The sequence below is a fragment of the Plectropomus leopardus genome, chromosome 20, assembly GCF_008729295.1.
Source record: "Plectropomus leopardus isolate mb chromosome 20, YSFRI_Pleo_2.0, whole genome shotgun sequence".
NCBI lineage: Eukaryota > Metazoa > Chordata > Actinopteri > Perciformes > Serranidae > Plectropomus > Plectropomus leopardus.
In genome coordinates this window covers 18,937,394-18,949,906 of record NC_056482.1, presented here as the reverse complement: position 1 = coordinate 18,949,906, position 12,513 = coordinate 18,937,394, and the positions used below count along the sequence as shown (strand labels likewise).

The 12,513-nt window shown below is 39.0% G+C and overlaps 2 protein-coding genes across 2 annotated transcripts in view; one reads left to right on the top strand and one right to left on the bottom strand.

Moving 5' to 3' along the window:
* LOC121959502 (poly [ADP-ribose] polymerase tankyrase-1) overlaps window positions 1–6,131 on the bottom strand; it is a 114,466-nt gene extending 108,335 nt beyond the window's left edge. The window contains exons 1-3 of the mRNA XM_042508835.1: window positions 5,612–6,131; window positions 3,940–4,055; window positions 89–197 (exon numbers count right to left, since the gene is read on the bottom strand). Of these exons, the coding sequence (XP_042364769.1) occupies window positions 89–197; window positions 3,940–4,055; window positions 5,612–6,107 (721 nt within the window). The 5' untranslated portion in view covers window positions 6,108–6,131. The remainder of the gene's footprint in view (window positions 1–88; window positions 198–3,939; window positions 4,056–5,611) is intronic.
* A 4,613-nt stretch (window positions 6,132–10,744) lies between these two features.
* cldn23.1 (claudin 23.1) lies at window positions 10,745–11,850 on the top strand. The gene has a single exon (XM_042509700.1). It carries the CDS (start codon window positions 10,900–10,902, stop codon window positions 11,725–11,727), a length of 828 nt encoding a protein of 275 aa, XP_042365634.1. The 5' UTR covers window positions 10,745–10,899; the 3' UTR covers window positions 11,728–11,850.
* The last annotated feature ends 663 nt before the right edge of the window (window positions 11,851–12,513 follow it).

The following is a 12,513-nucleotide window of genomic DNA, read 5'->3' as shown; positions in this document are numbered from 1 at the left end:
ACGCTTGCTGTGTAATCAGATATCTTGCAAATCAGTTAATACGCACTTGTGTTTGTTTGGCCTTTGCAGTGTGTGTTTGTGTGCTTACCTATACACACATCTATCTTGCCCTTGATGGCAGCTTCATGGAGTGGTGTGTAGTTCCAGTTGTCTCGAGCGTTAGGGTCGGCCCCCTGACACAGCAGCAAGGACACCACCTGAAAACAGCATGCAGAACAGCTGCATTTAGTCTTCATTCTGCAAAAGACACATCAAACCCCAGGTGCTTTTTTCCCCATTGTTGTTATCCACTACTCAAGCTGGTGACACTTGTTCGAGCAAATCTGGCATTAGCATTCACAGCCCTGTAAGTTTCACTTGAACTTTTAAAATACTGGTGCAAATACCGCAAAATTATACTTATTTCACTGCCTTAGATTGAAGAATAACCATTTTTTTCACTGAAATCATTTTTTTCATGTAACAGAATCTTTTCTGTGCATCAGTGTTGCTTCCTCAGCCACCCACACATAAATTTCACCTACATGCAGTAGAACGCCTTCCAAAAGCAACATTTCTGATCGCACTTGAAGAAATTGCTTATATCAAGACTTAGAATCAACTTCTGATACTTGCAATGACACATTTTGGTCTGCACTCAAAACAGTATTGAGGTTCAATGCCGAGTCCTAACAACTGTCCGACAAAGTGCCTTTGCCGGTGACATACCGATGTGTCTGTCAATCTCAGACTCCATCTTACCCTCCCTCGCTATGAGTATACATTCAGACTGAAGGCAAAGCATGTACCTCAAATCAGATCTTAAGAGCAGACTGTTCACACTGTTATTTGCCCATGATTGGATCAGATTTGTGTGTCCAGACAGCAACAACTTACCTGCATTGGTTGCTGTGGATACAACTTAGGCATCAGTAACTACGCAGCTACGCCGGTGATGCCACTTTCCAATGCAAAAGCATGAAAAATGGAGGCTGACAACAATGACTGATTTCAACACCGAAAAATTGTTAAATAATTGCAAAAGACACTCAGTTTTGGATATATATTCCTAGATGTATTTTACGTCTCCTTTTTAAGTCTCCAAAAAAAAATGCTGCAGCTCAAGGCAGGATTACAAAGGTTTTTTTGAGGGACACAAGCACTTTAGAGCAGCACACCAGGCAGATTCTGGTCAAAAATAACATGTTCTCATTCCCAAGTCGTCCCAAACTATGACGTTCCGGGATGCCGCTAAGATGATGTAAACAAATGCTCATGGAGGGATGACATCATGGTGGGATGACGCAGACCATTACAGTGATGTAAACAAATGCATATGTGGTGGGATGACACGGCATGGTCCCTGTGTTCTCACAACAACGCGGACTGTCACGAGGGTTGGGGTTAGGCACCAAAGTCATGGGTGGTTAGGTTTAGACAAAATAGACACATGGTGAGGTGTTGAAAAAAACACACATACACACACACAACTCTGAATGGTTGACGCAGTAAGGATACCTAAAACATCATAGGCTGACTTTGAAGGTCACTGACCCAACGGTCACTGTGTGACAAGTTTGGAGCAAGACTGTGTTGGCTAAAAAAGTCAGTCTTGTTCACATGCAGGTTTTCAAAGATTTTAACTTTAGTTAATGTTATGTCATATATGACATCTTTGACCTCAGAGTTAACTTCCATAGCATCTAATAGTTCACATTTTTCTCATCAGTCTGGTTCAGTGCTTGGTGGTGAGACAAACTTGTGCGTGCAGCTCAGCTGGAAAAGCCCCCAACAGTGTTTCAGTATGCAAAAGACACTCTGAAATACGATTCAAGCAACTAAAGTGTCCTGATTGAGAGGCATCTGTAGAGCACTGACTGGAATCACATTTCAAACCTTCAAATGTGGTTTGGATATGATTCGCAAAATTGACATTTCAGGCGTTTTTTTGCTGTACCGACTTTCTAAAATCAATCTGGATATGCCAATATATATATATATATATAGTACTTTATATATAGTACGTTAGGAATGGAACTTTATATGTATATATATATATATATATATATATATATATATATATATATATATATATATATTTGGGCTGGCACTGTGAACAAGGCTAGAATGATATGCTAAATTACTTCAGGCAGCAACTTGTTCCCAGCTGGAAGAGTTTCATCCTCTATTTTCCGGCAGAGATACTGCAAAATTAGAAAGTGCACTGAGACCCACCCATTACAAAATAACACATAAACCAAAAAAATTAAACCAAGGCAAAGTGCCATTTTCAGAGGTGCACCTGTGTAGTGGCTGAGTGATTGCTTTCAGTTCGGGCCGTGTTTACTCTCATCACTGCGCTAATCATCACTGTGATCGCACAGTTGCATTAGCACGGCACTTCTGACAAGGCTGCAAAGTGCTCTCGAAGAAAACCTCCAAAAGCCTCTAAAATAATTCAGACTGTAAACATTAGATTGATCCCTGTGGTTAATGGCTGGGATGACACAAAGCATTAGCGCATGCCCATCTGTCACAGATATCCCAAAAACAACATCATCATGCATGACCAGAACGTTAACGCAATGACAGTGAATGTTTTCTCAATGTGATCTTTAAGGCTGGCTGTGCACGTTATAGTTTACAGGCAAACAGAGCGGATGTGAGTGTCTGGACAGAATAATCTTCTGCTCTCATAAAAATGATGATTGCAGTTTACTCCTACATCCAATCTGGGTTTTAGCACCACACCAATTCTTGTGCACAAAACTGCCTTCCCATCCTTTTATCACCAGCTATCATTTACATTCTGCTAAAGTATTAACTGTTACACTTTATTCCAAGCAGGATACTGAAATTGTTGCACAGATTTTTCACCTTTGTGCCACCCTTACGGGTATTCCCACTCCGTTATACTGCATTGAAGCAGCTTTGTTTTGCATGCTTGCTTGCCCACAGCAAAGGATACCACAACTGCACTTGTTTAGTTATGAGTTAGGAAAGTTTCAAATAAGTTAAAAATAAGTTCAAATAAGTAATAATAACTTTCTGAAAACAGCAAAAGCAATGGAGACCAACTGTACGGCAAAAATTGTTCCATATTTCATTTTGTGAAAATACTTTTTTTCTGAATTACTGCAGAGGCACAAATCTCCAACAACAAATCGGGGGGAAAAAATCCATTTATATAAAGCCAAAGGCTGCAATTTTAGGGTTCAAGCCGACACAGACCGCTAGAAGTTGAAAGGTTTTGATCTGGTTCTGTTCCAATGTGGTCTACAGTAGATTTGAAAAAACAGCAAAATCTCCCTTTGCATGCATTTTCTCAAATACAACAAAGGTTTCAAGATGAATAAGAAAAAAAATACTACTGTGAAAATTAATAAACTCAGCATTATGATACCATGTTGTGTCTCCTGTCATATGAGAGTATTGTTTCCTAGGCAGAAATAGCAATAAGACTGAAAATCAGTTTAACATGACATGCAGGCCCTTGCACTTGTTTCAAACGGTGGCCAAACGGTTGTGGAGAAAGTTCTATTAATGTGCTGAGCTAAGCCCCTTTTAAAACTCATTGGTCAATATCTTCAAAATGCAATGAGATATCATCAAACTTTACACAACTTTTAACAAGCTTGGTCCAAAAGAATGGCAGAAAATGTAGTCAGGCTGACCAGACTGTAAATAAATGGATCTCTGCACCAAGTTTCAGTTAAATTGGATTTACAGCCCAGGAGTTATGACTTTTCAAGGTTGACCTTTAGTTATAGCGCCCCCCTGAGGTCTATTGGAGTCATATTTCTTGGGTAGCATTGCACACAATATCCAATCATTGGTGAAATTTTCATGTGTCTACAATTTACAGTCTCACAGGAAATTGCAAAAACATTTCTGAATAAAAATGATAAACCAGTAACATATTTATATCAGTTCATCAAAGTACTGCTGTATAAATCTCACCTCAGAGTGACCAAATGAGCAGGCGTTGTGAAGCGGGATCAGACCCCCATCATCCCTTGCGTGCACATTCGCCCCTGTCTGAAGCAGGTGGTCCACCACATCTTTCCGCCCAAAACCTGAAAAAACAGAGTTCATCAATTCTGATGTCCTTGTTGCATGTAAGTTTTGTTACTGTTATCTTTTTTTTCTTTCCTTTTTCATAATGTAATTGGCTAATATGGCTGTTTCTATGTCCAGTCTGTTTTAGTTTTGTTTTGTTTTGTTTTGTTTTTTCTTTATATGTGGGTTGTTTGGTTTTGTTGGTTTGTTTTTATGTATTACTTTTTAGTGTTGAAAATAAAATAAAATATTAATAAAACATTTTTTAAAAAGGTGTCTAGATATCCTGAGACTCAGTGACTCATGTTGAGATAATTTGCAGATAAGTAAACAACAGGCTGCTGTATCAATTTTCAACTTGATCCCCTTTCCACGTTAATAATTAATACTTAATTCTAATTAGTCTTTTGGGCTTTTTACTTTTAATACATTTTGTTAGTTTGTTTAGTAAAGCACACGTGGCAGCTGTTTGGATGTGCCATACAGGTGGAGCTTGTTATGTCTTCACCATAAACATGCTGCGGGACTCGACAGAATCTGTTCATTGCTCAAGCTGCTGAGAATTAGGAAGGCATGTGATGGAAAAACAGCTGTGCAGGTTCTTCTTTTATCTTTTTTTTGTCTGCACAGATGAAAGAACTTAAAGAAAAAGTCAAGTTTGGAGCTGAAGAGCTGAAGTGGAGATGCATTTTTAAAAGCCACGTGGACCATGAACAACTGCAGAGAAGATTAAAAATTAAATCTATTGTTGAGATGACTAAGTGTTTTGTATGACTTGCTTGTTGCTAAAATGAAGTACAGCCTTGGGTTAAACTAAAGGCAGTTCAGTTTAAAAGTGCATTTGTTATGTTGCATTCATACATCCAGATAAATCTGAGTTTAAACCACACTGTTTTTGTTTTTTTGTTGCAAGCATGTTTGCAAACCTTTTGAAGCAGTACCCATGTATCCATGTACCCTTGACACAACTGTTAAATTACTGTGCAGCTGCAATGTTTGACTCACAAACTGAAAGACACCCAAGCAGCAGGTCTGCTTCTAAACTGATTATTGTACTACAGTAAAACCACCCTGTGTTGATATTGTTAAAATTATTTTGTTATACTGGTGTCCAGTTTACACTATGAACTTTAATAGCTACAAAAGAGAGATGGGGATTTATCTTTAACAACAGAAATAAAAATAAGATTTTTTCATTATTTATTTTTATTTTGTTATTATCACTATTTTAATGATGAGACCAATGACAAATAAATAGTCCTGTGAAAAAAGTGGGTGCAACAAGGTAAATGTTTTGTTAGATCAATTACTTTTGGAAATTGACTGAGATTGTTTTTTTCTCTGTTGCTGCGTTTCTCATATTGTCTGAGGATATTAGCTCTGTCTGTGACTATCCTGAAAACTGCTGTTGTGGTATGACATGCAGCTAAAGGCTAAAGTCAGATGATTAGCCACTTTGAGTACACTCCCACACCTTAAATGCACCCCTACAGCTGCACAAACAGTCTCAGAAAGGCTTTAAATGCTTTTTGTTGTTGTTTGTCGTTTAAATGCTGTTTTTTGTTATGTTTACCTGCAGCGAAATGCAGGGGTGTCGATTTGCGTCCTGCCATGTCTTTGGCGTTTACGTTCACCGCATCCACGAGTTTCTTCACCCTAGAGACATCCCCGTTTCGACAGGCTTCAAACAGCTCCCTGAACGCCCCGTTTACACCGCCACCGCCGCCGCTGCTGCCACTGCTGCTGCCCGCGTCACCGCTGCCCGAGTCGGGCGTAGATCCGGGGCTGGTCCCGCTACCCTCGGTGGTGGTCGGGGAGCTAGCGCTGCTGCTAGTGCTGCTGCTGCTGGCAGTGAGGGCCAGAGCTGGGGAGGTGCTGGTGGGAGAGGCAGGGGTTGCCTCACCGTCAGCCGTGTTATCCATTGCGGCTCCGCGGGAAAGCGGGGAGGCATCGTCGGTGGGTGCCGGTGGAGAGCCAGGCGGGGTGACGGCGAGAGAGGAGCCGCGGGGCGGGGAGGACAGCAGGGAGTTTGGCTGCTGCTGCTGAGAAGAGCGACGAGGCGTCGCCATTTTCACAACACAACAGTCCCCACTAGCAACAAAAACACTGCTGACAATTTCCTGCCAGGGAAGTCCAACTTCCGGTTGGGTTTACTGGGATTACTGGGCTGTATTTACAAAACTGTTTGACAAAGCAAATATTATGATTACGTCATAATCCTTTAAAAGCAGATTTCTTCAAGATTAAAGACCGAATACCAAGTAAAAAAAAACGAGGATTCCTACGAGTTTACACAAATGTATAACTTATGTTGTTTTTTATTTACCTCTATGAAACGTTTATATTACAAGATATTTGTTATTGTAATTTTAGGCATTGAAAACAAATATTTGGAGAGTTAGCGAAAATGAATGGAGTTTGCACGTTTAGGTCCTGTTTAATTAAATAAATGTTTGAAACATGTTCACAAAAAACACACAAAAAATAAAAACACCCTGTCAAAATATTTAATTACAGTATGTATACATTCAAAGATAATACTACACTGTATGTAAGATTATGAACATTTTAATATGCATTTTTTAGTTTATAGAGCTACACTACAGATATATGAAAGTCAAACTATACAACATAGTTTGCAAACAATGATTGGCACTAAACTAGTACATTAAGCAATCATATTTTTGAAAATACTACACATCAGCCTTTCTCAATATTTTTGTTCAGATACAGAAATAACATTTTGCAGTGATCAGCGGCTATTTTCATTGGATTTAGTAGTTGTCTGATGTGTTTTTTGATTGATATATATATATTTATATTATATATATATATATATATATATATATATATTAAAGGAATACACAGCAACAGTGGTTGTATCAAACAACAAATTTTCCACTCAGATACAATCTGTGGTGACATATTATTGAATGTGTAGTTTCTCTAGGTTTAGCTTTATCTTCTAAGCTGCAAAAAGAAATTGGTTAAAACCAACCCAGACTACATAAAAAAGGCCAGACAGTATCATTTGAGCCAAAGACGAAGCCTAGTCGAGATGAAGCCACTGTGACTAATGATTGAGACATTGAGTCACACATCAAAAAACAGACACTCTATACAGAATTTTAATAACTTTTCTTTTATTAAAGACAGTTCACTAACAGAATATTCAAGTAGTTACATTAATTGGCCACCAGATAGCAGCAGATGTGCTGCAAGAAATTGTCACAACTTAGGTTTGGGGCTACTGTGGAAAGTGAGGTATTTCTCTTGTCAAGCTCCTAAAGTTATTTCTTGATTTAACATGTTTTCTTACATGAAAAATCATAAATAAATTAAACATCACTGATAGGGGTCCGAGATCCTCTCATTGAGCAAAAGGCAAGTTCAGCATCCTAAATCATTAGACGTGAAGTAAAGTTTGAAAACTTCACACTTTTCCCCCCAAGAACATGTTCTGACTGTTCTGTCCTCCTTTTTGATTTGCAATGAACTTATTTAGGCTATTTCAGTCAATGAGTCTCTTCTCCCTTTGGTGACAAGTTCATTTGCATTTTATCTACAACAATGTCTCAGGTAAGAAAAAGGAAAATTCAATAGTTTGCCTCATACTGATCACATGCATGGTGTACACAACTTATGGTCATACATATTGTTGATAATAGGCCCTGAAAAATGCGAACCATGAAGAATCTGTAAAACTGCATCAGTGTTATACATGACAGCCAGTTTGTTTGTATCCACAAATCATAGCCAATAAATATTACCTTGTGAATGTTGTGAATGCATTATGTAATTAATAGTGAAACGAGCAGCGATACAAATGACGAACGTAACTGTAGGCGTAGACTGCAAAAAAATTTTTTAAAAAACTTGCTCTGTCATTGTGACATTCAAAAATAGCACCAGGTACAAAGACAATTATACCAAAATAACCTCTGCAAGTAAAACACAACACAAAAGATTATGCAATAATGAATATATGAAATGAATGAATATGTTTTCCAAAAGATATAAAATAAGATTAAAAAATAGCATTTAAAATTAAACTAGCTGACCTAGTGTAGTACTTACCAGATATTTTATTTTAAAAAAAAAGGAGGGGGGGGGGGGTAAGCTTGTTCCCAACCTCCCATTAATTGCAGTTTAGTTGAATTTATGTAGTGACATCAGGTTACCAAAATTCAATGTCAGGACAACATCTAGTGATGTTATTGATATTTTATTGGTTTTAAGTTGTGTTATTAAGTAACAAACGCCATCTTAATGTCAAGTAACAAAATTTAGTATTGAGGTACTGCGATCAAAACCCCACAAGTTTTGTTTCAACTGCAGGCTGAAGGTGTGTTTAAAAAGCCAACATCTCTAAAATGATGTGATGGCTGATTACATGTGACAACTGCCACAACAATGATTCAGCTTGTAAAAGTGATAAAACAGGACTGTGTCGTCAGAGGATGAGTATGCAAAGTTCTGTCTGGTTGGTTGGTTGGCATACCTCTCATACTTCCTTCAACTGTTCTTTGTGTGTCAAAGCTCAAACCTTACATGAGAAATGATTCTCTGAACAAAAACAAAGCATCCACGACGCCCTCAATGACATGTGACTTTAGTTTGAATTTAGGCAGCAACAACAAGGATATGCTTGTGTACATTTTATGCATTGAAAGAAAAAACACATACAAAGAATTAGCTGGTACTAAGGACTTTCGTAACTAAAATACACTTTTCGAGTGAACTGCATAGAACCAAAAATAGAAGTTGTTAGTGTGCCTGTTTTCAGGACTCCAGACACAGAGGGATTACTACATGGAGCTTAGATATGTTCCTAATGCCTAATTTGTCTTCAACTTAGACTAGGCGACTTTTCTAAAAGTGCACTTTATAACTTTAGATTTGGAACAAATCTCAAAGTGCTACAAGGTGAAAACATTAGCATTAAAAATGATTAAGACAACTAGCATAAAAGCATATTCAAAATTCATAAAAATATGAGCATAAAAACAAGAAGAGCAACCAGCAACCTTCCTTGGGGCACTGACAGAATGTCACTCAAAATTAACATGTACCAACCAAGAGGAGACTCAAAATGACCACAAAAGGATGCAAAGGAACTGCAAAGAGACACAAAAAGAGATAAAACCACCATAAGGTCTGCGTGTATCTAAAAGGGGCCCATTTTCAACAATGTAGTCTCTGGGCATATTATCAGATGTTCTCAGGTTGTTCAGTTTCTCAGAAACTTTTCCACTTTAATGTAAGGTCAATACAACTGATAGCAGTGTGATAGTCACACTCACCCTGCTATCAGGGTCTGTGCACAATGTTGTTTATAATCAAGGTTTTAGAATGTAGCATGGACTTCATCACCTGAGGAGTTAGCACGTGTGAATGATTCCAGTTTCAATGGGATTATCAAGACTGATTTGAGAGGAAATCTCAAAAAGGGCAGGGGTAGTGATAAAGAGTGATAGAGCAAGATAAACAGATAAATAGCAACAGGCAGATATGCAGATACGTAGAAGGAGAGAGGATAAAAAGACAAACACAACAAGACAGAAAGGTATTTTAGCTGTTGTCAGACAATTCCTGCAGAACTACATTCTCTACAAAAGTAGTTCCCACACAGCCACGGTGGCATTTTCAAACCAGAATCTTTGAGTGTGACATGTATTTTTTTTTTTCTTTGCTTGTTTTAAAAGGTCATATTTTAGACTAACAAAGTTTTAGGAAAGACACAAAAAAGTGTGTGCTTTAGTGTGTGCCGTCCTCAACATTTTATGCTGTGATTTCCAACTGCTGCTACTGGTGAACAAAGTTTTTCTTACATTTTTTTGACCAATAAAAAGCTGAAAAATCCAATGTTGTGCTTTCATTGATTAAAATATGCAGTTATGGTACTTTAAATGATGCATTTTGTTTATTTGTCAGACTTTTTATTTCATTTAGATGACTATCATTTTTTAAATAAGCGAGTTGTATGTAAGGACACATCTTTTATTACAGAAAGCTAAAGTTTATGGGGAAAAAAGACAATCTGGGCAAGCTAACAAGATAAATATAGGAATGTTGGCTTAGAATTTAAGGGGATGCAGGGAGCACACCACGCTAAGTATTCAGAACATGTGCATTTGTTCCCCCTAATAAAGACATAAAAGTACCTGTAAGTGTCTTTGCAGTAGATTTTGACAAATTAATGACATTTGCACCATTGAATTGCACAAAACATCCACATTTTCCTGTAAAATTATGGTAAACTACTGGCAGCTGTAGTTGCCAGCATCCTACCATCATTTAATAGTGTCAATACAGTAAATTCAACAGCATATTACTGTTAAATATATTAAAGCATTGTAAGGTAGAACTTGAGGTTTACATTATTATATGGGCCCCAAAAAGCATCAAGATTTACAGTGTTCACCTGTATTTTTAAAAACTGCACATAACTGTTAGAATTTGGCCGGTAATTGTTAGTGTGTCCCCAACGTTGAAATGAAACCTGTGCCCTTGTAAAGAACTTTTATATTTTAAACTTGCGCAACTGATGGTAGCGACAAAAATCTAGCGCTGTTTGCTGTTCTTAATAACTTATCACACATTTGCATGATAAAAGGTTCGTCGAAACTCCCTGTCTTTGCTGCTGCTGCAGGTGGAGATGAAAAAGCTCTGTGCTGCGCACGGCGCACCACACCTATCCTTCTTGGGGACCGAGGCAGACAGATAAAGCTCCGCCCACGGCCAAAGTTTCAGTCAGACGTGTTTTTTAAGAGCAGCTGTCAAAACTCAGTCGCTCCTGTCTAAATTACTACACCGTGTTTGGAAATAAACACAGCAACATCAACAGCAGCAACAGCAATCATGCCGAGGCGATCAACGCAGGAATGGATCCGCTTATCTTTACGCACGCCGGGCATCCTGATCTTCGGGATGGTTTTGGCTCCATGCGGCTGGATCCTGGACCTGACCGCCACTGTGGCCCCAAACTGGAGGACCCTCCACGACCTCCCCAACACCCCGTCCGATGAGTTCATCCAGCAGGGCATTTGGGACATCTGTAGGGCCACCTCAACCAATACGAGAGCAGAGTGCGGGCTGACGGACACCACATATTTCGGCAACCAGATCATCGAGGTCGCCCAGGGTTTGATGGTGGCCTCCCTCATCGTAACTCTACTCGGGCTGGCTGTGGCCATCCCAGGGGTCCGCTGCTGGAAAGACAGGCCCAACTGGACCATAGCTGGCCTGGGTGGACTGTTGATCTTCCTCTCGGGCGTCATGACCATCATCCCCATCGCCTGGTACACCCACATCCTCGAAGAGGTCACATCGGTGTCTCCTCTCATATCTGTGCGCGTCGGCTACTGCATCATCCTGGGCTACATCGGCGGGATCATGGAGGTCCTGGCTGGCTTTGTCATGTTCATCGGGATCTGCCGGTGTTGCGGAGGAAAGAACAGAGGGGAAAGGCGGATTGAGGAGGTCACTGGTCCCCGGTTTAGCCACCAGAAGCAGCCACCGAGACGGGTCGATGTGCCGAGCCTGAACCGGGCCAGGAGCAGCGCCAGCAGCAGCGTGCCATATTCAAAGGACTCCCTGGATGATGATGTGTCCTTCCCAAGAGCCAAGACCCCCGCCCGGTCAGTCAACACCTCCTACAACGGCAGACCCTATGATGCAGACCTATGAGAGACCCATGCCCCACATCTGGAGACACACAAGGAGAAGAGAACTCCACCCTTTGAAACCTGGAGCAACATCACTTTTCTTGTGTTGCTTTCACAAGTATTTAAGCCTATGAACGCAAGCAAGTTTGTTTGATTTCTTGCAAAATCACGGGGGGAAAGGGCGATGAGCAACTTGGTAAGAAATGTTCAACAAATTGCAAGACATTTGTGGATTTAGATTGTTTTTTTAAGCGGGGGAAATATGTCTAGGGAAAAAAAGCTATAGAAAAATCATCATAATTGCATATTTAAAATGATGTCAGAAAATTATTATGATTTTTTAAATAATAATTTTAAGGTATTTTCTTGTACTTATTAATACTTGTTTGCTATTTTTTTCCTCCAGTACTCATGTTTTTGAAAGAAATCAAGCCAATTTTCTCAGGTTTCAAAGGGCTAAAAATGGACATAGGCCTATATGAAGAAGCAATGGTATTTACTCAATGACTTTATGAAATTACAAACAGTCTACTTAGTTAAACTGTACCATAATATTATGGAGTGTTGCAGCAATAAGATACTAATACCATAAAGTTTGATTATTCTAAGACATGGAATATTGTAGGGATGGGGGTTGATACAGGATATTTTCACAGTATTTTATGTTTTATGTCGTGTCTTTTTTATTTTATAAATTGTTAATATTAAATATACAAATTAAACTTTGGTAGCCTAGACTATTAAAAGTCAATTGCTTTTTCAGTCCGCAAGATATATTTGCTGGAATAGGCTAAAAATGATTTGCTGT